The 19,076-nt window shown below is 41.1% G+C and overlaps 1 protein-coding gene across 1 annotated transcript in view; it reads right to left on the bottom strand.

The window, feature by feature from the left end:
* traf4a (tnf receptor-associated factor 4a) overlaps positions 1-19,076 on the bottom strand; it is a 40,984-nt gene that overhangs the window by 4,078 nt on the left and 17,830 nt on the right. Inside the window, exons 2-6 of the mRNA XM_020620740.1 lie at positions 8,560-8,611; positions 3,290-3,394; positions 2,944-3,105; positions 1,631-1,792; positions 901-1,056 (exon numbers count right to left, since the gene is read on the bottom strand). Coding sequence (XP_020476396.1) covers positions 901-1,056; positions 1,631-1,792; positions 2,944-3,105; positions 3,290-3,394; positions 8,560-8,611 — 637 coding nt within the window. The remainder of the gene's footprint in view (positions 1-900; positions 1,057-1,630; positions 1,793-2,943; positions 3,106-3,289; positions 3,395-8,559; positions 8,612-19,076) is intronic.

Below are 19,076 nucleotides of genomic sequence, written 5' to 3'. Positions count from 1 at the left end.
TCCACACAGAAATCAATAGTGAAAATAAAACACAAGGTTTTAACAGTGGAAAAATACAATTAGGACCTGCACATATTGCAGTTATGTATATAATAACAGAATGTAAAAAAAAATAGTAGAGCAACAGGCCGTAGAGCATGAGTGAAATAGGTTGTGCACTGCGTAACTTTGAGGAGATGCGGTGTGATGCGGGGTGCCAGGAAAAACAAATATTACTGCGAACATGTCGGTACTGTTGCTGTTCAGTTCAGAGTGCATCCATTCACATCTCCAACATACAGTCAACAGCTGCATCCAGAGATGAACTTGGGTTTAAGTCGGACACTGAACATGATAAAGACAGGTAACTTCGACTGTTCTGTTTAATGGTCACTCTGCAGGAGACGTGTTTGTTTTCCATCAGACCATCTGTAAATGTGACACATCAAGCTTTCCAGATACTTTGTTTTATATACATATATATATCTATATATATATATATATATATAAATGATCAGCGCCTATATTTCTGTGTTCATCACTGTGTTACTAGTTTTTTAACCTGTACAATGTATGATCCTTAACAGAGCGTCAAGCTGACAACACAGAGTGTCATGCTGCTTATTTGCTGCTTTTCCTTGAGCGTGTCTGCATTTTCACAAATTGATGTCAGTTTCAAAAACAGACAATAAAGTGAGGCTCTCGTTAAATAGAAATTACAGGCACAGCAGTGTATGCCTGAAAAGAAAGGTAAATTGGTACTCTGGACACAGTGAGCAAGGTTATATGGAGAAAAACACACGTTAACAACAAAAACAAACAAGCTTGGCAGTTGATTAGCATATATCAACTGTTGTGTTAACAGGACAATATATATAATAATACTACATAATAAGGTTGAATGATGCAGGTCAATCGTACCCTGTGTTTGCAGCCGGCGTCTTTGAAAGGGCAGAGGACGAGCGCACTGCCACAGTTGTCCTTCACATGGTTAGCCAGGTCCTCTCGGGCGATGTTGGGTGTACCGCACTGGTTTGGGCACTGGACAGGAAACCGAGGGCAGTGGTACTGGTGGTTCTGTAAAGGAACCAGGAACAGTGTTGATCAGTGTACTGTTTAACAAACAACATGAATCATGAGAATAGACAATGCACAGTGGGACAGCAAATGAATAGAAGCAGGGAAAAATGCCACTGAACAATTAATCGAAAAATAATCAGGAAATTAATTGATAATGAAAGTAAGGCTCCAACTAAAGCTTATCATCATATATGAGGGGCTGCATTTTTTGCTTGGAAAACAACTTAAATAGTTATTTGACTATCACAGCTGCAGAGTGTTTGTGCCATCATGCAATGCAAATGTATTATTGCAGGAAAACCTAAACATTATTATCAGGAGGCAACACCTTCCCTCAAAAGGTAGTTCTCTAACAGTGTGTCATGTTAAAGTGACACTGAAATTAAATTACTGGATCAAGAAAAAACACAAAACATGGTGTCTGAGACTGGGTTATCACACCTTGGCCTAAAACACAGACAGGAGTCACACGGTGGCACACCACTGGCTCAATCAAGCTAAGTTACTTCACTAATAAGGAAGAATTTAAACAGTCACTAGGCTGAAAATGAGATATTCTGGTTGTACAGACCTGAATTGTGTCAAAGACAAACTCCTTGCCACAGTACTTGCAGGGCTGGGTGCGTTTGGGACATTCTGCCATGCTGTGCTGGGACAGGAGGCGACGCATCATCCTCGCCCCACACTTATTCTCACAGTAAACACTCTCCTGAGGACACACACCCTGGTGGTTCTGGGACAGAAAAGAAACACGATTACAAGTTGGAGCAGGGTCATGCTACCAATACTGTAGATACAGTCGAGGTGTTACTGGTTACACTGCTGCAGTTTTCACAGCTCAAAACCGCATTTCGTTGAACAAAATATATACAGTATTTCTGAAAGCACTAAGGGTGAAGGTGAGCTGGAAGTTCTGACCAAGCTATAGTGAGAGGGTGCCCACATGATGACCCTGTAGATTTGCCTACAGTCCTACACCCACCCATTTATATGTGTATTATTGACTGCATATATAAAGTAATGGCAAAATAAGAACGTAACCTGTAAAATATTTAATGATTACATGTTTACTGAGGAAAACTGTACTGAGATGACGTCAGTAGTGCTAGACAATGTGGACCTCAGTGTGCCAGTAAAAACCAAGTGCTGTAGTAAAAAAAAATAGATCAGTATCAGCTGCTGAGAGGACTGAGGTAGCTCTGTCCACCATGATACATCTGAACAAAGCTCAGGACACTATACCTCTGTTCTAGTTCCTACAGAATGAAAACACTGTCAACTATTGAACTTTGTACCTGACTGGACAGATATATGATCTTGTGAATTTGACATTTTCATTAGTATTTTATGCCATTAGGTGAATTTGACATTTTCATTAGTATTTTTATGCCATTACCAAAACAAACACTGGATTAATTGGAAAAATATTCTGTAGATTAATTAAGTAACTGTTAGTTAGAGCCTTACTGAAGCATCCATCTGCTTTTAAATGATATGCAGCTGTAAACATGACTGTAGAGTCAAAAGATGGCCTAGCACTGGTGTGACTGTGTGCAGAGGGGAGACCATGTGGGCCAGGGTAAACAGAGGAGGGGCGGGTTGGTAGAAATGAAAAAGGTGTTACTGAGGAGACTCTGAAGCAAACACATTCACTATGAAAGACCTAGTTAAAGCTTATTTCCTTCTGCTGACACATGTTATTCCAAAACAGACCAACACTCTCTGAGGTTGGAACACTCCTTACTGCCTTTCACAGAGACAGCTTTCATAAAGCCATGGACATTCTGTGGAGTCACTATGAGATGTTTACGTCAAGCTCCCACTGAGTTGTAACAGTGGAAAAAAGGAAATAAAAACAGGTTTTTAACAGGAATCGGTGTTTACCTCATAGGCTTCACCGGTGAACTCACTGCCACAAAACTCGCACTTGACCTTGCGCTTGGGGCAGTCGTGCTGCAGGTGGTCAGGCAAGTCGCGTCGTGTCAGCTTGACGGAGCAGCGATTGGGGCAGGGGATCACATTGAAGGCGCAGGTGGAGAAGTGGCCCTGAGAGAGACACAACAACAGAGGGGAAACATGTCATCACACTCACACACCCACAACCACATGTGCGGCAGTGAGCCAGGCTGCTGTCAGAAAACAACAAGAGGCGAGGGTTGGGGGAGGAGGCAGCAGGCATCAGAAAAAACAGACGAGGGGAAACAGATGGAGAGAAAGTGAGAGATGATACCTGCAGCTGCTTCATCTGGCCGGTCCAGCGGCAGCCCTCCTCACTGTGGATGCAGCGGATGGGCAGTGCCAGGATCTGCTGCTCCAACTCTGGGTCTGGGTAGATCTAAAGGAGAAAAGCCAGACAAGGTCAGTGCAGCAGATGATCCAGGGACAGATGTTAGATGAGCTGGACATGTAATGCCAGAAGCCTGTAATATAGCATATTTATTCAGCAAACGTGTGTGAATGCACATTTAACCAGATGTTTCGGTCCAGTGAAAAACATGTAGTTCTAGCTTTCATTATTTTTAATTCCCTTCTAGTTTTTAAGTGAGGCCAAAGTCAAGGCTGGAAGTTCATGGCTGCCAATCAAGACGCGCTGCTGCTCTGCAACTTATCTCACATTAAGGGTTCAATCTAGTATTAGCCACAAGAAGGCATCACTATGGCTGATTTACAGGCTAGCATGCTCCCAGTTCCTGCATTAGCTGAGACAGAGAACACAAGGACTGAAAGGCCTTCCAGCATGTAACGGATCAGGGAGAGGGAGCGCTGAGAACAGCAGTGGCTCGCTTTCGAGTCTCATGTTGGCACCAGTCTGATTTCCAAAACTTGTATATTGCTCTTTAAGCCAAATAAACCATTTAAAAACCAACTGTATACAACTGGATAAGTCATAAAGCTGAAAACTGAGGTTTTTGTTGATATGTTGGAGATATGTACATGCAGTTTCCCAATAATAAAGCCATACCCTAATCAGCCATAACATGATGACCATCCATCCACTATCTATACTATAGATAGTGGATGGGTGCATAAAAGGTATATAAACTATACACATTATTTTTTTTTCTATTGAATGGATTCTATTGAATTGGGTCGCGGGGGGTTGGAGCCAATGACACTGGCCGAGAGGCAGGTACGCCACTCTATCACAGGACTGACATTTAGAGACAGACAACCACACACACCCACAATCAATCCTATCGAAGAGTTGCCAATCAGCCTAAGCTGCATGTCTGGACTGTGGGAGGAACCGGGGCCCACGGAGAGAACCCATGCAGGCACAGGGAGAACATGCAGACTCCACACAGAAAGGCCTCGGGTCGGCCCAGCCTCGAACCCAGAACCTTCTTGCTGTGAGGCAAACAACAATTAAAAATGGCATGGATCTCTCACCTAGTACTGGGTGCCATAACATTTAGGAACTAAAATAGAATAAAGTAGAATAAAAATAGAATAGAATAAGAACTGGATTGACATAATTACAATAACTCTAAATGGTACAGCCAAAGGGCTGTGGCTCAAAATAGTGTACAGTCAGTAACCGTAGTGCAAACAATAATAGGAGGGCCTGGGTCAGCTGGGGCTTGAACCCAGTACCTTCTTGCTGTGAGGTGACAGCATCACTGCACCACCATGCTGCCCACACCAAAACACGTAGTTTTCTACATTATTGAGTCATTAATGGAGATCTTGTGACAGGGCATGTAAACAAGGGAGAAAATGTTCATCAAGCACAGAGCACACGTTATCACTCTCGACATGTAAGATAATCCTGCTTGACAAAAACATTCCTACACACAGAATTCGCAAAACAATTTAAATGTTTGCACTTCCCGAGTCGTCATTTTGCAGCAGCCTGGGCCTTTGGGTTCATGTTCTGGCACTTAAAGAAATTTCATAATCAAAGTGTTAATTTGCAAGTGATTTTTATTTTTTTAAACTGTTTTGCCATTAGGTTATGTCAGTGTGTTTTGTATGAATGGCTGTAAGGTCAGGTCTTGAACTAAGCCTCTGTCTTTTTACAATATTTTCCTCCTACAGGTATCAGGTCTGCAGCTACTAGTTATTTTCATTATGGATTAATCTGCCAAATATTTTCTTGTCCATAAAACAAAGCAATGGAACATGTCCATCACAATGTCCTAGAGCACCAGAGACTGCATGCAAATGACTTTTGTTAGCTTTGTGGCTATAGCTGAAACGGGTAAACCAAAAATATATTTGGCAGCTGTTTTAATAACTGATTAATTGTAATTTTTCAATGAATAATGACCAGCATTCCCTAGTGTGAGGATTTGTTAATTTTTACATGGCTAAATTATACTTTACCTTAGGATTTAGGGAAGTGTGATAGGCATTGTCATTATTTGCTTGCATTTCATAGGCAAGTTAATCAGCTGAGGTTAATTGATAATTAAAATTAGTTGCAGGCCTACCTCTTATTTTAATCCCACACCCAGGAAGGCATGTGAAAATGAATGGGTTTAAAAATGCATGGTTGGTTTTTTATGTCACTCTTTTAAAGGTATTATTATTATTATTATTATTTTTAGACTATTTATTTTGAAATGTCTTTCTGTCTCTCTTTGGGGAGTAACAGAAACAAAGTCTGAATGAATCTAGTTTACATCCCTGAGTTCAGTGAAGACAGGCAGTTTCAGACCAGTGTCTGGTTGGGAGGAGGTCAGCTGTTGCATGTTAGCCCTGCAGACCACCAACACCCATGTACCCAGCATCACTCTGTCAGTCTGAACATTAAAGTGACTGAAAACTGTGAAGAAGATGTAGAAAATAGCGCCTAGATGGACTTGTGTTAAGAAACAACAGTCAATGTTTTATTTCTGTTGATGTACCAGTCAAAACCATAAGCTATACTGTATCGTGTACACAGCCTAGTTGGAGGGTAAATATTTAAAAGTGCAGACAGAACTAGGCTAGCTGCTTCCCCCTGCTTAAGGTCATCATGCTAAGTTAGGCTAAACACGTCCTCTTTCACTCCAGCTCTGTATTTAACACATAAAGCTGATCCCAGTATTTAATAAACAAAGGTAAATAAGAGTATGCTGAACTACTTCTTTAAATGTTTTTATGATGATATGACAGTAATATTTTTTACATCATATCACACCAGGGTGAATGTTCAGCCACAGGATGAAACCCTCATTCATACAAACATGCACTTTAGTGTCAATCTGTTGAGACTGTGTTAGAAAACTGCAGTAAAGTGAGTCAAACCAGCCACTGCAGTGATACTGAGCTTGCTTATGGGTTTTATGGACCTTTGAGAGAGAGAGAGAGAGAGAGAGAGAGAGGAAACCTTTAATGTTCTCGGCCACTGAGAAATTGGCACGAGTCTGGTTTCTGCCCAAACACCCCAAATCCTCAGCAACAGTACGGTGTCCTGAGGATTTACAGCTCTGCATCTCCATCCCCCATCGCTGTCACACTAGCTCGACACTGGTCAAACAAGAAAAGCAACTTCCTCAAAATGTCGCAACAGCCCTCTAAACAAATAGTCGTTCAGTAACAGCCTGACTGCTCACACACCTCTGCACCAAAACACTGGAGCCACCACTGTCAAATTAAATGTTCATTTAGAGAATCAGCTACAATAAAACACTTCCACTTATTATTGTTTCTAGGTGCTGTGTTAGGAAACAAATGTTTCTCAGATTAAATATATGTATTAAAGTCTAACCTCAATGTGAAAAATATGCAGAAACACAGATGTAGCCAACATTAAACCTGCACAATAAAAGCCTGATTTGCTGCACTCGATATTCCACTGCCATAAGCACATTCTTTGAGGAGAAGCAAAAAAGAAAAAAGCTAACTGAAACACTCATTGTTCCAGTCTTAAAATCTGCAGGGAGATGGCAATAATGACCTTTTAATAACTTAGTCCCAGCCAGATCAGGGGGTTAAGCTCTTTGAAGCTCTGACTTGGGGGTTTATTCTGCCTGCTTTAGCCATTGTTAGTCCCACACTGTTATTACTACTACAGCAGCAGCAAAAACCTTTAATGACTGCAACAATCTTATTTGGTTGGAGAGTATGTTTTGCACATTTTCGGAGAACAGTGTGCAGCGAGCATTACAAAAACCCTGACAGGAGACCACCAATGAGGGGTAATTTGCAGGTGACTGGGAGCCTGTGAGGGCTGCGGTAAATAACAACATTTGACAGGTGTGCCATGAGCACATCCTTCCTGTGCAGAGTCCCTGCTATTACAGGCGCCTTCGCCACTCGCACCCCTGCTGATCCTGCTGCAGCTCTGGGTGAACTGCTCAACAGCTAGTTCAGCCTAATGCTAATGAAGTGCATGGGAGAATTACATGCAGCAGACTGCTTTCAATCAATGCCAAAAGCAGCTGAGTAAACGAGATGATCATTCATTGTCTGTTGGTTCTTTGATAGGCTTTCAAGTCTCTCATGCAGAGATCAGAATTAAGCTCTTATCCTTGTGTTGCAGTGTCTTACTTTACAACAGGAAACTCGCATGTGAGAGCCAGCGTCTGACTCCGACTACAGATAGTCCTTATCTTTCCCTCCACAAATACAATTGGATTCAACAAGATTAGCTAAAGTATAACTAAAACTAAGAGAACACAGTTCTATTAAAATTTATATAGTTTTCTTTCAACAGGCTGATAGAGTTGGTGGAGAAAAACTGAGTTTCAATAAATTATCCTCCATATTTTTTTCAGTCTTTCCCACTATAATGAACTGAAATGTCACATGTGACCTTGGATTAAGATGAAGATTATTTCTCCTGTGTTAGATTCACTGACACAGTGTTTTCCTCTAACAAATTGACATCAGTCACCACCCTAAAATTGCTTTTCTTTTTATACCTGTATCTAAGCATTTCTTAAATATTTAAGCATTATCAGCTCAAGGCTCTATGGCCATGTCAGTCTGTCTGTTGGTTCAGCACATTGGTCTGGACAGAGATGTATCTTAACTACTATTGGATGGATTTCCATGATTTTTTAAAGAAACTCTTGGTTTCCTACGGATTAATACCACAGACTTTGGTGAACATTTCCTCTAGTGCAAGGTGATTTTCAGCTAAATATCTCAACTTTAATATCTGATATAAAATTGGGTACAGAGATTCATGTCCCCCCAGGATGAATCAGATAAATTTGTCCTATTAGCTTCAGTTGTACCAACGTGTTCTACGGAACTAAACTCCTAAAATATTTAAAAAAAAAGATGGTGATTATGGTTAACATTATACCTGCTAACATCAAAATGTTAGTTTTGTCTTTGTGAGCATGTTGATGCTAATGCTAGCCTTAAGCTCAAAGCATTGGAAATTACAGCCTCATCAAACTGCTAGCATGCCTGTTTAGAAAAGTGCTATATACTGTACTGTAAATAACTGTTATCATATTTAAGAAGAACATGATCTGTATTCTCAAGCTACATATTCTCTCTTCCCTTTAGCGATCAGTTCCTGATGAGGAGAGAATAAGTCTGCCAAGAGTGTTATCTTACCTTGGCATAGTCCAGCGGCAGCTGGTCCTCTGGACACTTGAAGACACCCTCACTGCAACAAAACAGCATAAATGTTTAGTTAATATTGAAACAATCTGAGAAGCAAAAAAACTGCGGTTATCTAAATGAAATGTAAAAGTACAACCAGCCATGTTGAAATCCCATTTACCAACTCTGACCCTGGCTGAGGGCAACTAGAGCTAAAAGGCTCTTCTTTGACAGTGTAAGAGCAATGCTGTTTAAGTTTAATTCTGTCTCTTCAAACACACTCAATCTTGGAAGTTCTCTGATTCAACTCACTGCATGGCGCACAACAACACCACACACACACACACACACAGAATGCACAATGAGACTGAGCCACTGGCTTTATTGGGTATTGACTCTTTCATCTTCTTCCCCTCTGAGGACATGTCTGCGCAGACTTTTATTACTACAGCAAACAAAACTAGAAACTGGAGTCTGATCTGTTTATCTATAATACATAAAGGGATGATCGTGAGCTCCACTTGCCAGATACTTTTACTGTTTCTTTCACAGTTCAGAATGATTAATTGTTTGCCCTTCTGCAGACAACAGTGTGCTAGTTTCAACAGGCTTCTGAGACTAAAGCAACCTTGCCTTCATGCTTGAGGCTCATCCTCAGCAAAAACAGACAATTTGCTGATCTGCTAGTGCCAAAGTGAAACAGGTTTCTGTTCTTTTACTTGTGTTTCTCCTACAGTAATTTATCACCAAATTCTTATTTTACTACAGGCCACAGAGGAGCCCTCACTGGCCTGTTTTAGGGGCAATGAGCGAATGCCACGGCTCATTAGGACAGCCTTCTCCCAACGTCCCTACCTTGATGTCATCATGAAATGTGCACACTTGTAAATAATGGAGGCAGCAGCCACTAGGGGAGAACTGTTACACAGAATCTGAGCTTGCAGCTGCACAGCAGACACATATAGACACACAAAGTGCATTTATAAAAAACAGAAAAGGTGGCTGTGATATCTTGGGATATCAGAAATGTTATGACTCTTCACATTAATCTACTGAGACTACAGACAACAAAGATGCATGGAAATGTCACAAGACCTGAACCTTGATCTGATCTGACCTCCCACAAAAAGGGACCCTGCCTAAATTATGCTTAAACTAATTAAGGGACAATAGTGTGCAAACAGTAAGCATTTGGATCCTGGGGCTTTAATTTGGTTGGCTGCAGTGTCACCTGACCCAGCTTCCAGAGGCACAACGACATGTGGCAGTACAGGAGTGCATGTGCATTACACCCCGTCTGGGGGGTTAATGCATGACGGGATAGCAGTATTTCTCCTCCATTATGGTCACTGTGTCAGCAGGGAGCTGGAGAGCAATAAACAAGCCACAATGCTCTGTAAAACAGGGTCAATCGATGAGAGCCTAGTCAGCATCTCATGTGTGAAATCATTTACAGTGCTCATGACCATCACAGAGGAATCATGTCACGCTATGGAGGGAGAAGTATAGAGAGCGCTGCCTGCCACCGTGAGGGAAGACGAGACGCGACAGGCGCCCAGCTCAGGACAGAGGACAGCCAGAGGCCCCGTCCAGCTCAGGCTCTGTGTCTGACACACAGAGAGGCAGACAGGCGAAAAGAGCCTATGGTCACAGACTGTCAGGATAATTCAGTCCCAGCTCACAGAAAAGCTCCCACAACCGCACATTCATGCATTTAGCCTCACTGATAATACCGCTCCACTCTCTAGAGTGAGTCAAACATTAAGGTGCAGCTGATATGCAACACAGATCCTGGTTGGCTCCATCCACCTGCAGTGAAAAACAGTACCTCTGACAAGTGAGGGCTTTCTACAAGAGATGAAAATAATGACAACATCTAGACATTTAGTTTTGTGTGATAAAAAAACAAAAAGCAAAAACAGAAAAGCATCACATATGCAGAACTGATGCAATGTTAGCAGGATAGGATGAACAGGGAAGACACCCTTTAAACCAACTTCAAGGTGTGTTCCCACATTATTCCAAAGTGGTTAGCCCCAGAGCTAACCTTGCAGTCATACCAGATAAACAGATTAAATTAGCTACTTTTGTTGTGTCATGTTTTTGCAGCAGTTGATTACCGAGTAAAACCAGATGCAAATCATCCGGGGTAGCTCCTGCAATAAATCACTTGTATTAGCATTATTAATGACTTTTATTTTGATATAACTGCCAGTGTTCGGTGCATTTGCAGTAGATATGCATCAACTGGGGAGGCACAGTGCTCGGTGGCTAGCACTGTCGCCTTGCAGCAAGAAGGTTCTGGGTTGGAGTCCCGGCCAAACCGGGGCCATTCTGTGTAGAGTTTGCATGTTCTCCCTGTGCCTGCGTGGGATCTCTCCGGGTGCTCTGGCTTCCTCACAGTCCAAAGACATGCAGCTTAGGTTGATTGGTGACTCTGAATTGTCCGTAGGATTGAGTGCGAGTGTGTGTGGTTGTTTGTCTATGTCAGCCATGTGATTAGACTGGTGACCTGTCCAGGGTGTATTTGGAGAAGTACAAATATGGCACTTTGTTGATAAGAAAAAGAGAACACTTGAAATGTAAAACTTTATTATGTTTTATTTTTATCACCATTTAATTTCTCATTAAAGAAAAGTTAAAAAAGTGTCTCTGTATGCCATCAATTACAGTTCTTAGGGCATGTTAACAGGTTAGCAGGTTAGCATGCCAGCAGCATGGCCTTAAATTAGCTAATGTCAGCATGTAAATAGTATGCATTTGTGGATTAATACATCAGATGAACAACAAAAAACAATACTGAAAATTGACTCAGTGTTTAATTTATTAAGTAAACCAGCTCCTCGTGAGAATTTGCTCTTGTACTATATATGATTTTATGAGATTAAATACCACTACATAGTAATATTTTGAGGTTTTGGGGTGTGATCAGACTAACATTTCATAGATTAAGTGATTAATAGGTCAGTTGTAAAATTAACCAAGACCTTAATCAGTGAGCACCATTATCTGCAACCCTAATGTAGCCACTAATAAATAAACATAACTGTTAGAAGAAGCCAAAAGAAAAAACTGTATACGTCCTTACACTCAGGAGCTTGCACCTCACTAACAGCCAGCCTCTTTCAAAACAAGTTTCACACAAATATTTAGCTACTACAGGTCTCTGACCACTGTTCACACACCCTAGCCAATTATCATCCAGGCTGAGAGGCTGATAAACAGCTGTTTCAGTGTTGAGATGTCACGGAGGAGCAGCTTAAAACTGGACAGCATACAGTATAATAAGATCATCTCATTAAAATTTTATTGCCTTCTTCTGTCCAATCATACCACAACAGCAGAGGAGGCTCTACAGCTGCTCTGCTGCAGAGAGGATCATGTTTAAATCACCTCGAATTTACTGTCACACAAGAGTACACATATTATTACAGTATATCATGTTAGCTTGTAGGAACCCGCCCCCCATTATGTGAAATGCACCCACCAGTCAACCGAACCACTGCGTTGTACCCTAGATCCCTCTCCCCTCTATTTGCCCCTCTCTTCCCTGTCCTCTTTTCTGGTGCAGATTAAACAGCCATCCATTCATCCAGCTGATAGCATGGGGACAGCCGTCACAACATGCTTCGTCACTCTGTGCACGGCTCCTGACAGGCAGACGGTGAGAAGTACAAACCCCTCAGGATTAATCTCACTGGAGCAGAGCGGACCTGTGTTTTTCAAGCGACAGCAACCAGCCTGGAGGCCACACAGAGCAGACATGTTGGTGACAGGCTGCCTCCTCACAAACCAAGACCACAGAGTAACCCTGAAACGTAACAGAGGGGCTCCTAAACAAACCTCCCTGTGTTTGCCATTGTAGCGGTCAGGGCTGTGCAGACACACTAGACAAACTAAATCAAGGCATGAGGGCTTTGGGGAGTACAAGTCTGCGGCACATTACCACTCTAAACAGACCTCTGTCACATCATGTGTTTTCTCATTGACTCAGAGAACATCGGGAGCCGTGACTTAACTGGCCATTTATCTCCCACTGGAGCTCACTACCAGCTTTTATGTTCATCCTCATGTTAAACCCTTTAGTCTTTTCAAGTTATAAACAGGATCAAATTTTATATACACAAACAAAACCTTAGATTCCTCCACAGCCCTCTGTGGAGGCTTTTGGTCTCACAGCTGAAACCAAATTCCCTGCGTCTCCTCTCAGGAAGTGGAGAGAAAACAGGAATTTAGTGTGATCTCAGATAGAGCTCCTATAATCCCCCAAACCCATCTGGTTTTGGCTTTATGTGATCAAGACTGGGTGCAGTCATGACTTCCTTCTTCTAAGCCCCCTATTGTTAACAGTAATGAGTAGAGGTATTGTAAAGACATTAGAGAAAACAGTGTGTGACTGATATTCCTCCATGTGTTCCATGTATCAGTTGATGTCTTCATGGCACTTTTTTAACATTTAAGGACAATTCACCCATTCCACATACATGTGCCTGTAAGGGTCTGCACACACTGTCAGCGCACAGACAAGTAATATGGACACAGGCTTTGAGGAATGTCCTGTTTTGTGTTATGTGACTTTTTCTTGTTCAGCAAATACAACAAACAAAGCTTTTTTCAAATTATTCTAGGAGGTGCCATCGTGTTTTCTAGTCTGCATGTGTGGAATGGGTCCCATTCCACACATGCGTACATGCGTACTTGTATCCCAGGGTCTGCAGTTCATGTCACGTCCATAAAAACTAAGCACATGTGCTATAAGGCCATATTGTGTCTTATGTTCTTCACAATAACAGTGTTTAAATTCCTTCATGTAATAGTGACAGTAAGCTGCAGTGATTTACAAAACTGGAGGTACATCCAAGTAATGCATAACATTATTTTGCTTCATCTTGTTACTGGATACCATGGAATGATTCCAACTGAGGAGCAAAAGCTGTGAAGGTTTTCAGTGTGATCACTTTGTTAGATGTTTGTTACCAAAAAGGAAACGACTACTGAGAGTCTTTCTTTAACTTCCTTAAACATTGCCTTTATTCTGAAGGTATCACAAACATGTCAAGGAAAACACAAGCAACCACTCACAGTTACTGCAATCTCCATGTGGTATCTCCATCATCCATAGCCTAGATAGGTAGTTAGATTTCTGAGAAGGAACATGTCACCTGTGATGGAGCGTACGACATAGCCTTGGAGACTACGCACATTGTCACCATATTTGGCATAACCAATAAATGCAGAAGTACAATTTCAGTCTGTTTATTTGTGAGCTTTAGAGGTGCTGGTAGCCAGATACTATTGTGCACAGAGGCAGGTCGTTGTTTCCTGTCGGTATGCCAAGCTAAGATAACACATTGTTGCTTCGTACATAACACACAGACATGAGATTGGCATCAATTTCCTTATCTAAATCTCAGTAAGTAAGCATATTAGTGCATCTACCAAAATGTTTTTCTCTTCTTCAAATTGATAATAATATGAAATAAACTTATATCATTGTCTTGTGATTCCCAGCCAAAGATGATTCTGATAAAGGGGGTGCTTCTGAAGATAGTAAGTGGTGTGTGGGAAAAACTGAGTAAATCAGCTAAAAAACTAACACTGATTAGTTAAGTTAACATTAATATAATTTCTAGTATCTGAACAGATCTTTTAGAAACCAAACTCTGTCCCACCCTAACCTATGAAAATTCTGTATAAACCTGTCCTCATACTCATAATATACCAAATGTGGGAGCATGTAAAATACATTTCTGAATAAAACTGGCAGTTAGTACAGGGAAAAATCTGTACATTTAGTTGTTTTGTACTGACATTAAAATTAATCATGATGTGTGACTTTGGACAGCTACAGACATTTTACAAAGCTAACTGTTTTTATAAAGATTTACGAGTTTACTTTTATGTTTTCCCAACTGTCTCTGGAGCTGTCTGACTCCAAGCCACAATTTGTCTTCATTTCTTCCAAATGAAAATGGAGGAGCTGTCTGTGAGTAGCGCCTCCATTTCTGCTATGCAAAGCATTTTGGGACAAGAGGATCAAGAGCACACTTACAACTCAAGCATATATGCAGTAGTTTGTATACTGACATCCGTCTACACACTACAAAGCATCTTTGCTAATGGTCTGAACTGACCACCCATCCAACTAACAATTCATCTCCAAATCCAATTCCTTTCCTGGGTAGAACAGCAAAGCAACAAAAGGCGTTTAGTTTGCAGAAGCTCTACATCTCATCCTACTGTCTGAATGGATTAATGTCCTCATGTGAGCAGTCAACGCTGACTAAACAGGCCCCTAAATGAGGTCGAATAACAGGGCTGAAGGTGGGTGGTGTCTCCACCTGTGGAACCTGATACACTGTGAGTGCAGAGCTCCTTTTGCCCACAGCTGATTTGGCTTTCACTTGCGCTCTCTGCAGCCTTCTTATTTGTCTGAAATGTGAGCAGCATCTACTTAGACAGAGTGTGATGACACACCAGCTCACAGGTGGATCAACTGCACTAATTCACGGGCTTCTATGTGGGACATCCAAACAGAATGACGCTGTGACAGCTCCTTATGTGGGACAAGATAAGTTGCCCATACCTGTGGTTTGATAGAGATTATATTCTATAAAGGCCTTCTAACATTTGCGATGGCATTCTTCTGTCACCCCTAATAAATAGATAATGCTAATGTCCATGCCAAGCTACCATGGCCTTTGTGTGTAAAGATCGTGACCTTCGTGTTTGTTTTCCTTCTCTTAATATTACACTAAATTAAATATGTTTTGTTTTTGGGCAAAACAATAAATCTGATTACACCTATTATGGGCAATTTTTGGTTTTTCAGTGTTGCATAGTCCAAACAATTAATCCGTTGATTATAGAAGGTAATCACCAGATGAAGCTGAAGTTTAGCATTAGCTCAAATTTTTATTGCCAGAAAAACTTGGACTTTTTTCTGAACTCACACCTGTGATATTATGTGTTTAGACATTTTGGTAAAAATAATTACATGCTTTGTTGCTGAGATTTAGATAAGAAGGTTGACACAGCTGTGGTGTCCTTTAGTTATAGCCTCAGCAGCTAGTCACCTGTCTGTAGTTAGTACATAATCTGGAAGCAGGGGGAAAAGATACAGTAGCTTGACTGTGGTTAAGGTAACAAATATTCCCTACCAGAAGAAACAGTCCAGCAAATAACCACCTGCTCCCAAGATTTTTTTTACATTTCAGTTTTTGTACAGATATGACATGCTAATTAATGGGTAGCTAATTAGCTTCATACAGTGCCAAGCTAGGTATTTTCTTTGTACTAAGCTAAGCTAAGCTAAGACTCTGGCTGTGGACTTTTTTCACATGCAGTTAATGTGAGTAAACAGTTTCTTTGTCACAGCTCCAAAAAGCACAGAAGTAAAAAATAAAGGGGAAAAATGTACTTCTAGTCCTATGTGAACAGGAAATTACTCTCTTAAAATGGCTTTCATAAAAAGGTTTTGATCATTCTCAGGAGCCAGTTTGTTGATCGTGACGTGCACCTCCCTCCATAATATGACACCTGCAAAATCCCATCTGACTTCCTCTGCTGGTCACAGACAGACACTGGCAGCTGTTTTCATATGGAGTAACAACGGCTGACAGTCTGCAGGCCATGGCCATCTACAAAATAGAAATAAACTACACCTGACTGAGTGTCAGACAAGAAGAGAGGCGGAAAATGTAACCGCTTCCAACGGTGACCACATATTCTTATAAAAGAAGCACAGCTAAATTGGTTTAAAATCACTATTTTATAGCTCCTTATCCAGAAAAATACTATTTTATTGTGTTGCTCTGCCAAAGCAGAAGAAAACTACACAAGTGGGAGAAAGGTACAGTAGTACTACTAGAGTGAGTGTTTGTGTGTGGGAGGATATCTGGCCCCTTTCCCTGGCTTCAGCTCCAACACCCTGTGTAACACACTCACTGGGACCAAGACGGAAAAACCATGAAAGGATGGTTTTACTACAAGAGCTACACTAACACCACCTATAAAGAACTGAACCAAAAATGTGGATTTTGACGCTCCCGGGATACCGTTTCATCTCTACTTTGGTATTTCTACATAAAGATCATTTTCTGACCACCGGCACTGTAGATGCTGACAGTCAGGACACCTGAGGTCATCGTTGCTCATGCTGTTGTCACTTATGCAATGATATCTTTCCTCCTTCATTTCACCATGTTGGCGTTTGTGAGCACAAGCCATCTGTGAGCGAGTTCACACAGCTATAAAGACAAAAACAAAGTGTCGTTTTTTTTTACTTAAATGCCAGCTTTACTACATCTCTGTGTATTTTGCTATTTATTTCATTCTTTCCTAAAGGCAGAACTCCATTTCCTGGACAGAAATGTTTGCTTGTGTAATTATAAAAGTAGCTCTGGGGAGCTGGTGAGGCAAAATCAGTCTATTTGAATTTGTGTGCAATTAGATGATGACTCGTCAAATTGCCAGAGGTGCATCTTAGACACACTACAATGATATCAAACCATAAAGGAAAGAGCTACCTGCCAGAGGACACGGTGGCTACAAAAAAGAGAGCGAGGGGGGGGAAGGGAAAGAACGATGGATGAATAGATAAAAGCAGGTCAGAGGCAGCCATCGGCAAGCTGAGCGCAAGCCTGCAAAATGCCATAATCCATCCTTAAGTGTGAGAAGAGGGGAGACAGCGCTTACAAGTGTTTATAATCCCTCACACTCTCTTTCCATCAATGTGCCCAGGCTTTGACATAAAGCCTTTACCAAGAGGGGAGGGTTAGAACATGAAATGTGAATCTTCCTTCTGTTGACTTTATTAATTTAAAGCTATAATTATCTCAAGTTATTTAGGCCATCGCCCTAACTCACACTAGTGATAATATGTAGATATATAATTTAGTTTAGAGGAATATTTTGACATTTTGTGAAATAGGATTATTTGCTTTCTTGCTCAGAGTTAGAAAAGAAGATTGAAACAACCATGGCTGTCTGCTATGTATCAAGTTAACGACAGCAGCTAGTCTGGCTCAATATAAAGTTTTTTGTTCTGTTATTGTTTAGACAGCAGGTTAATTACTGATACTTGAGAGGTGGTGGTGGATTTTGTTACCTTAAAACATAGCCAGGCTACTGGCTGTAGTTTTGAATCTACCAGACAGGTAACTCGTCTAACTCTCAGATAGAAAGTGTACTACCCAAATATTTCTTTATGTTTCAGGAGGTATGTCACATTTTCTTTTAAAGTTTTGTAGAAGCTCAAAGTTTAGGATTTCCTCTGAAGTTGCAATAGTTTAACATTCTGGCAAATATGATTATCTGAGAGTTAGATATGGAAGTTGATACTTCAGTTTGTGCATAAATTAAACAACTAAGGAAATAAGAATAATTTCTAAGATCAGATGTGTTTTGTTGGTCTTTAAACAGAGCCAAGCTGCCTATTTGTCTTTGTGCTAAGCTAAGCTGAGGCTGGAGTCTTATATTTGGGGTAACAAACATAATAGTTGTATCAAGCTTCTCATCTCACTCCAAGTTCATTTCACAAAATGCTGAACTATTCCTTTAACACCCTATTATAAGAAATGCTTAAAATTATATGGATTTCATCTCAGTTCCGAAGTTTCAAATCTATAGGCTATAGACTGTTTCCTACTGTTCTTGGCAGGCAACCAAATAAATTAAACAGCAAATGCAATAGAATGCAGTACGGGCTTTTGTTTTCCTGGTCGATTTCATCCCCCAGATTATACGCTGTATGCAGGAGGTACAGAAAAATCAATCCACTCTCATTAACTGTTGGTGATCTGGGCACAGAGTGGGGGGTTGAGAGAGTAGTCTGTCCCAGCAACTGTACTGGGAGCTGAGCTCACACGTGTGAGTCCAGTCACCCTCACCCATGCAATACGCAACAACAACAACAAAAAAAGAGACTACCATAACAGCTGTGTACTCACACACACGAGGGCCTGCACTACATACGAGAAAGAAAAGATGATGCTTTACTTTTGATCTGGCTGAAGGGCAGGCTGGGGAGAAGAGGGGTGGCTGGAGATCAATCAAAGTCCTGAGCTTTAACATGTCGCAAGTGTGAGAATGACCCACTGGTCTGTGAAAAAGTGCTAAAAGCTGCCATCAAGGTTGCAGAAAGTGTGAAACGCTCCACTCACCATTTTTACTACCCACTGTCCCACATTTGCAAACATTCAAATGCTACAGAATTTAGCCCAAATGGAAGCAGTTACATGCTATAAATGTAATGTAAAATGTATCCAGACACAGTGAATTTCGGTTGCTTTAATCACAGATGGCTAGTCTAATTTTAGCTCAGCTTCAGAGGGCAGATTTCTGTTCAAAAGGGCGATGTGCAGTGCGGGTCATTGGTTCTTGTTACCATTGCTAACTTTGAGAGACGAGACAGTCCAAGTAACTTCAAAACAGTGCTGATTTATTCAAAGGATCACAGGTAAAATTAACATTACACGCTCAGGTATCTTGCACCTCCAAACTGCTCGCAGGCAGATGTAAGATGAAAG

The sequence above is a fragment of the Monopterus albus genome, unplaced genomic scaffold (genome assembly GCF_001952655.1).
Source record: "Monopterus albus unplaced genomic scaffold, M_albus_1.0 scaffold246.1, whole genome shotgun sequence".
Taxonomy (NCBI): Eukaryota; Metazoa; Chordata; class Actinopteri; order Synbranchiformes; family Synbranchidae; genus Monopterus; species Monopterus albus.
The sequence above is the reverse complement of the archived record's forward strand: the minus strand, read 5'-3'. Positions and strand labels throughout refer to the sequence as shown.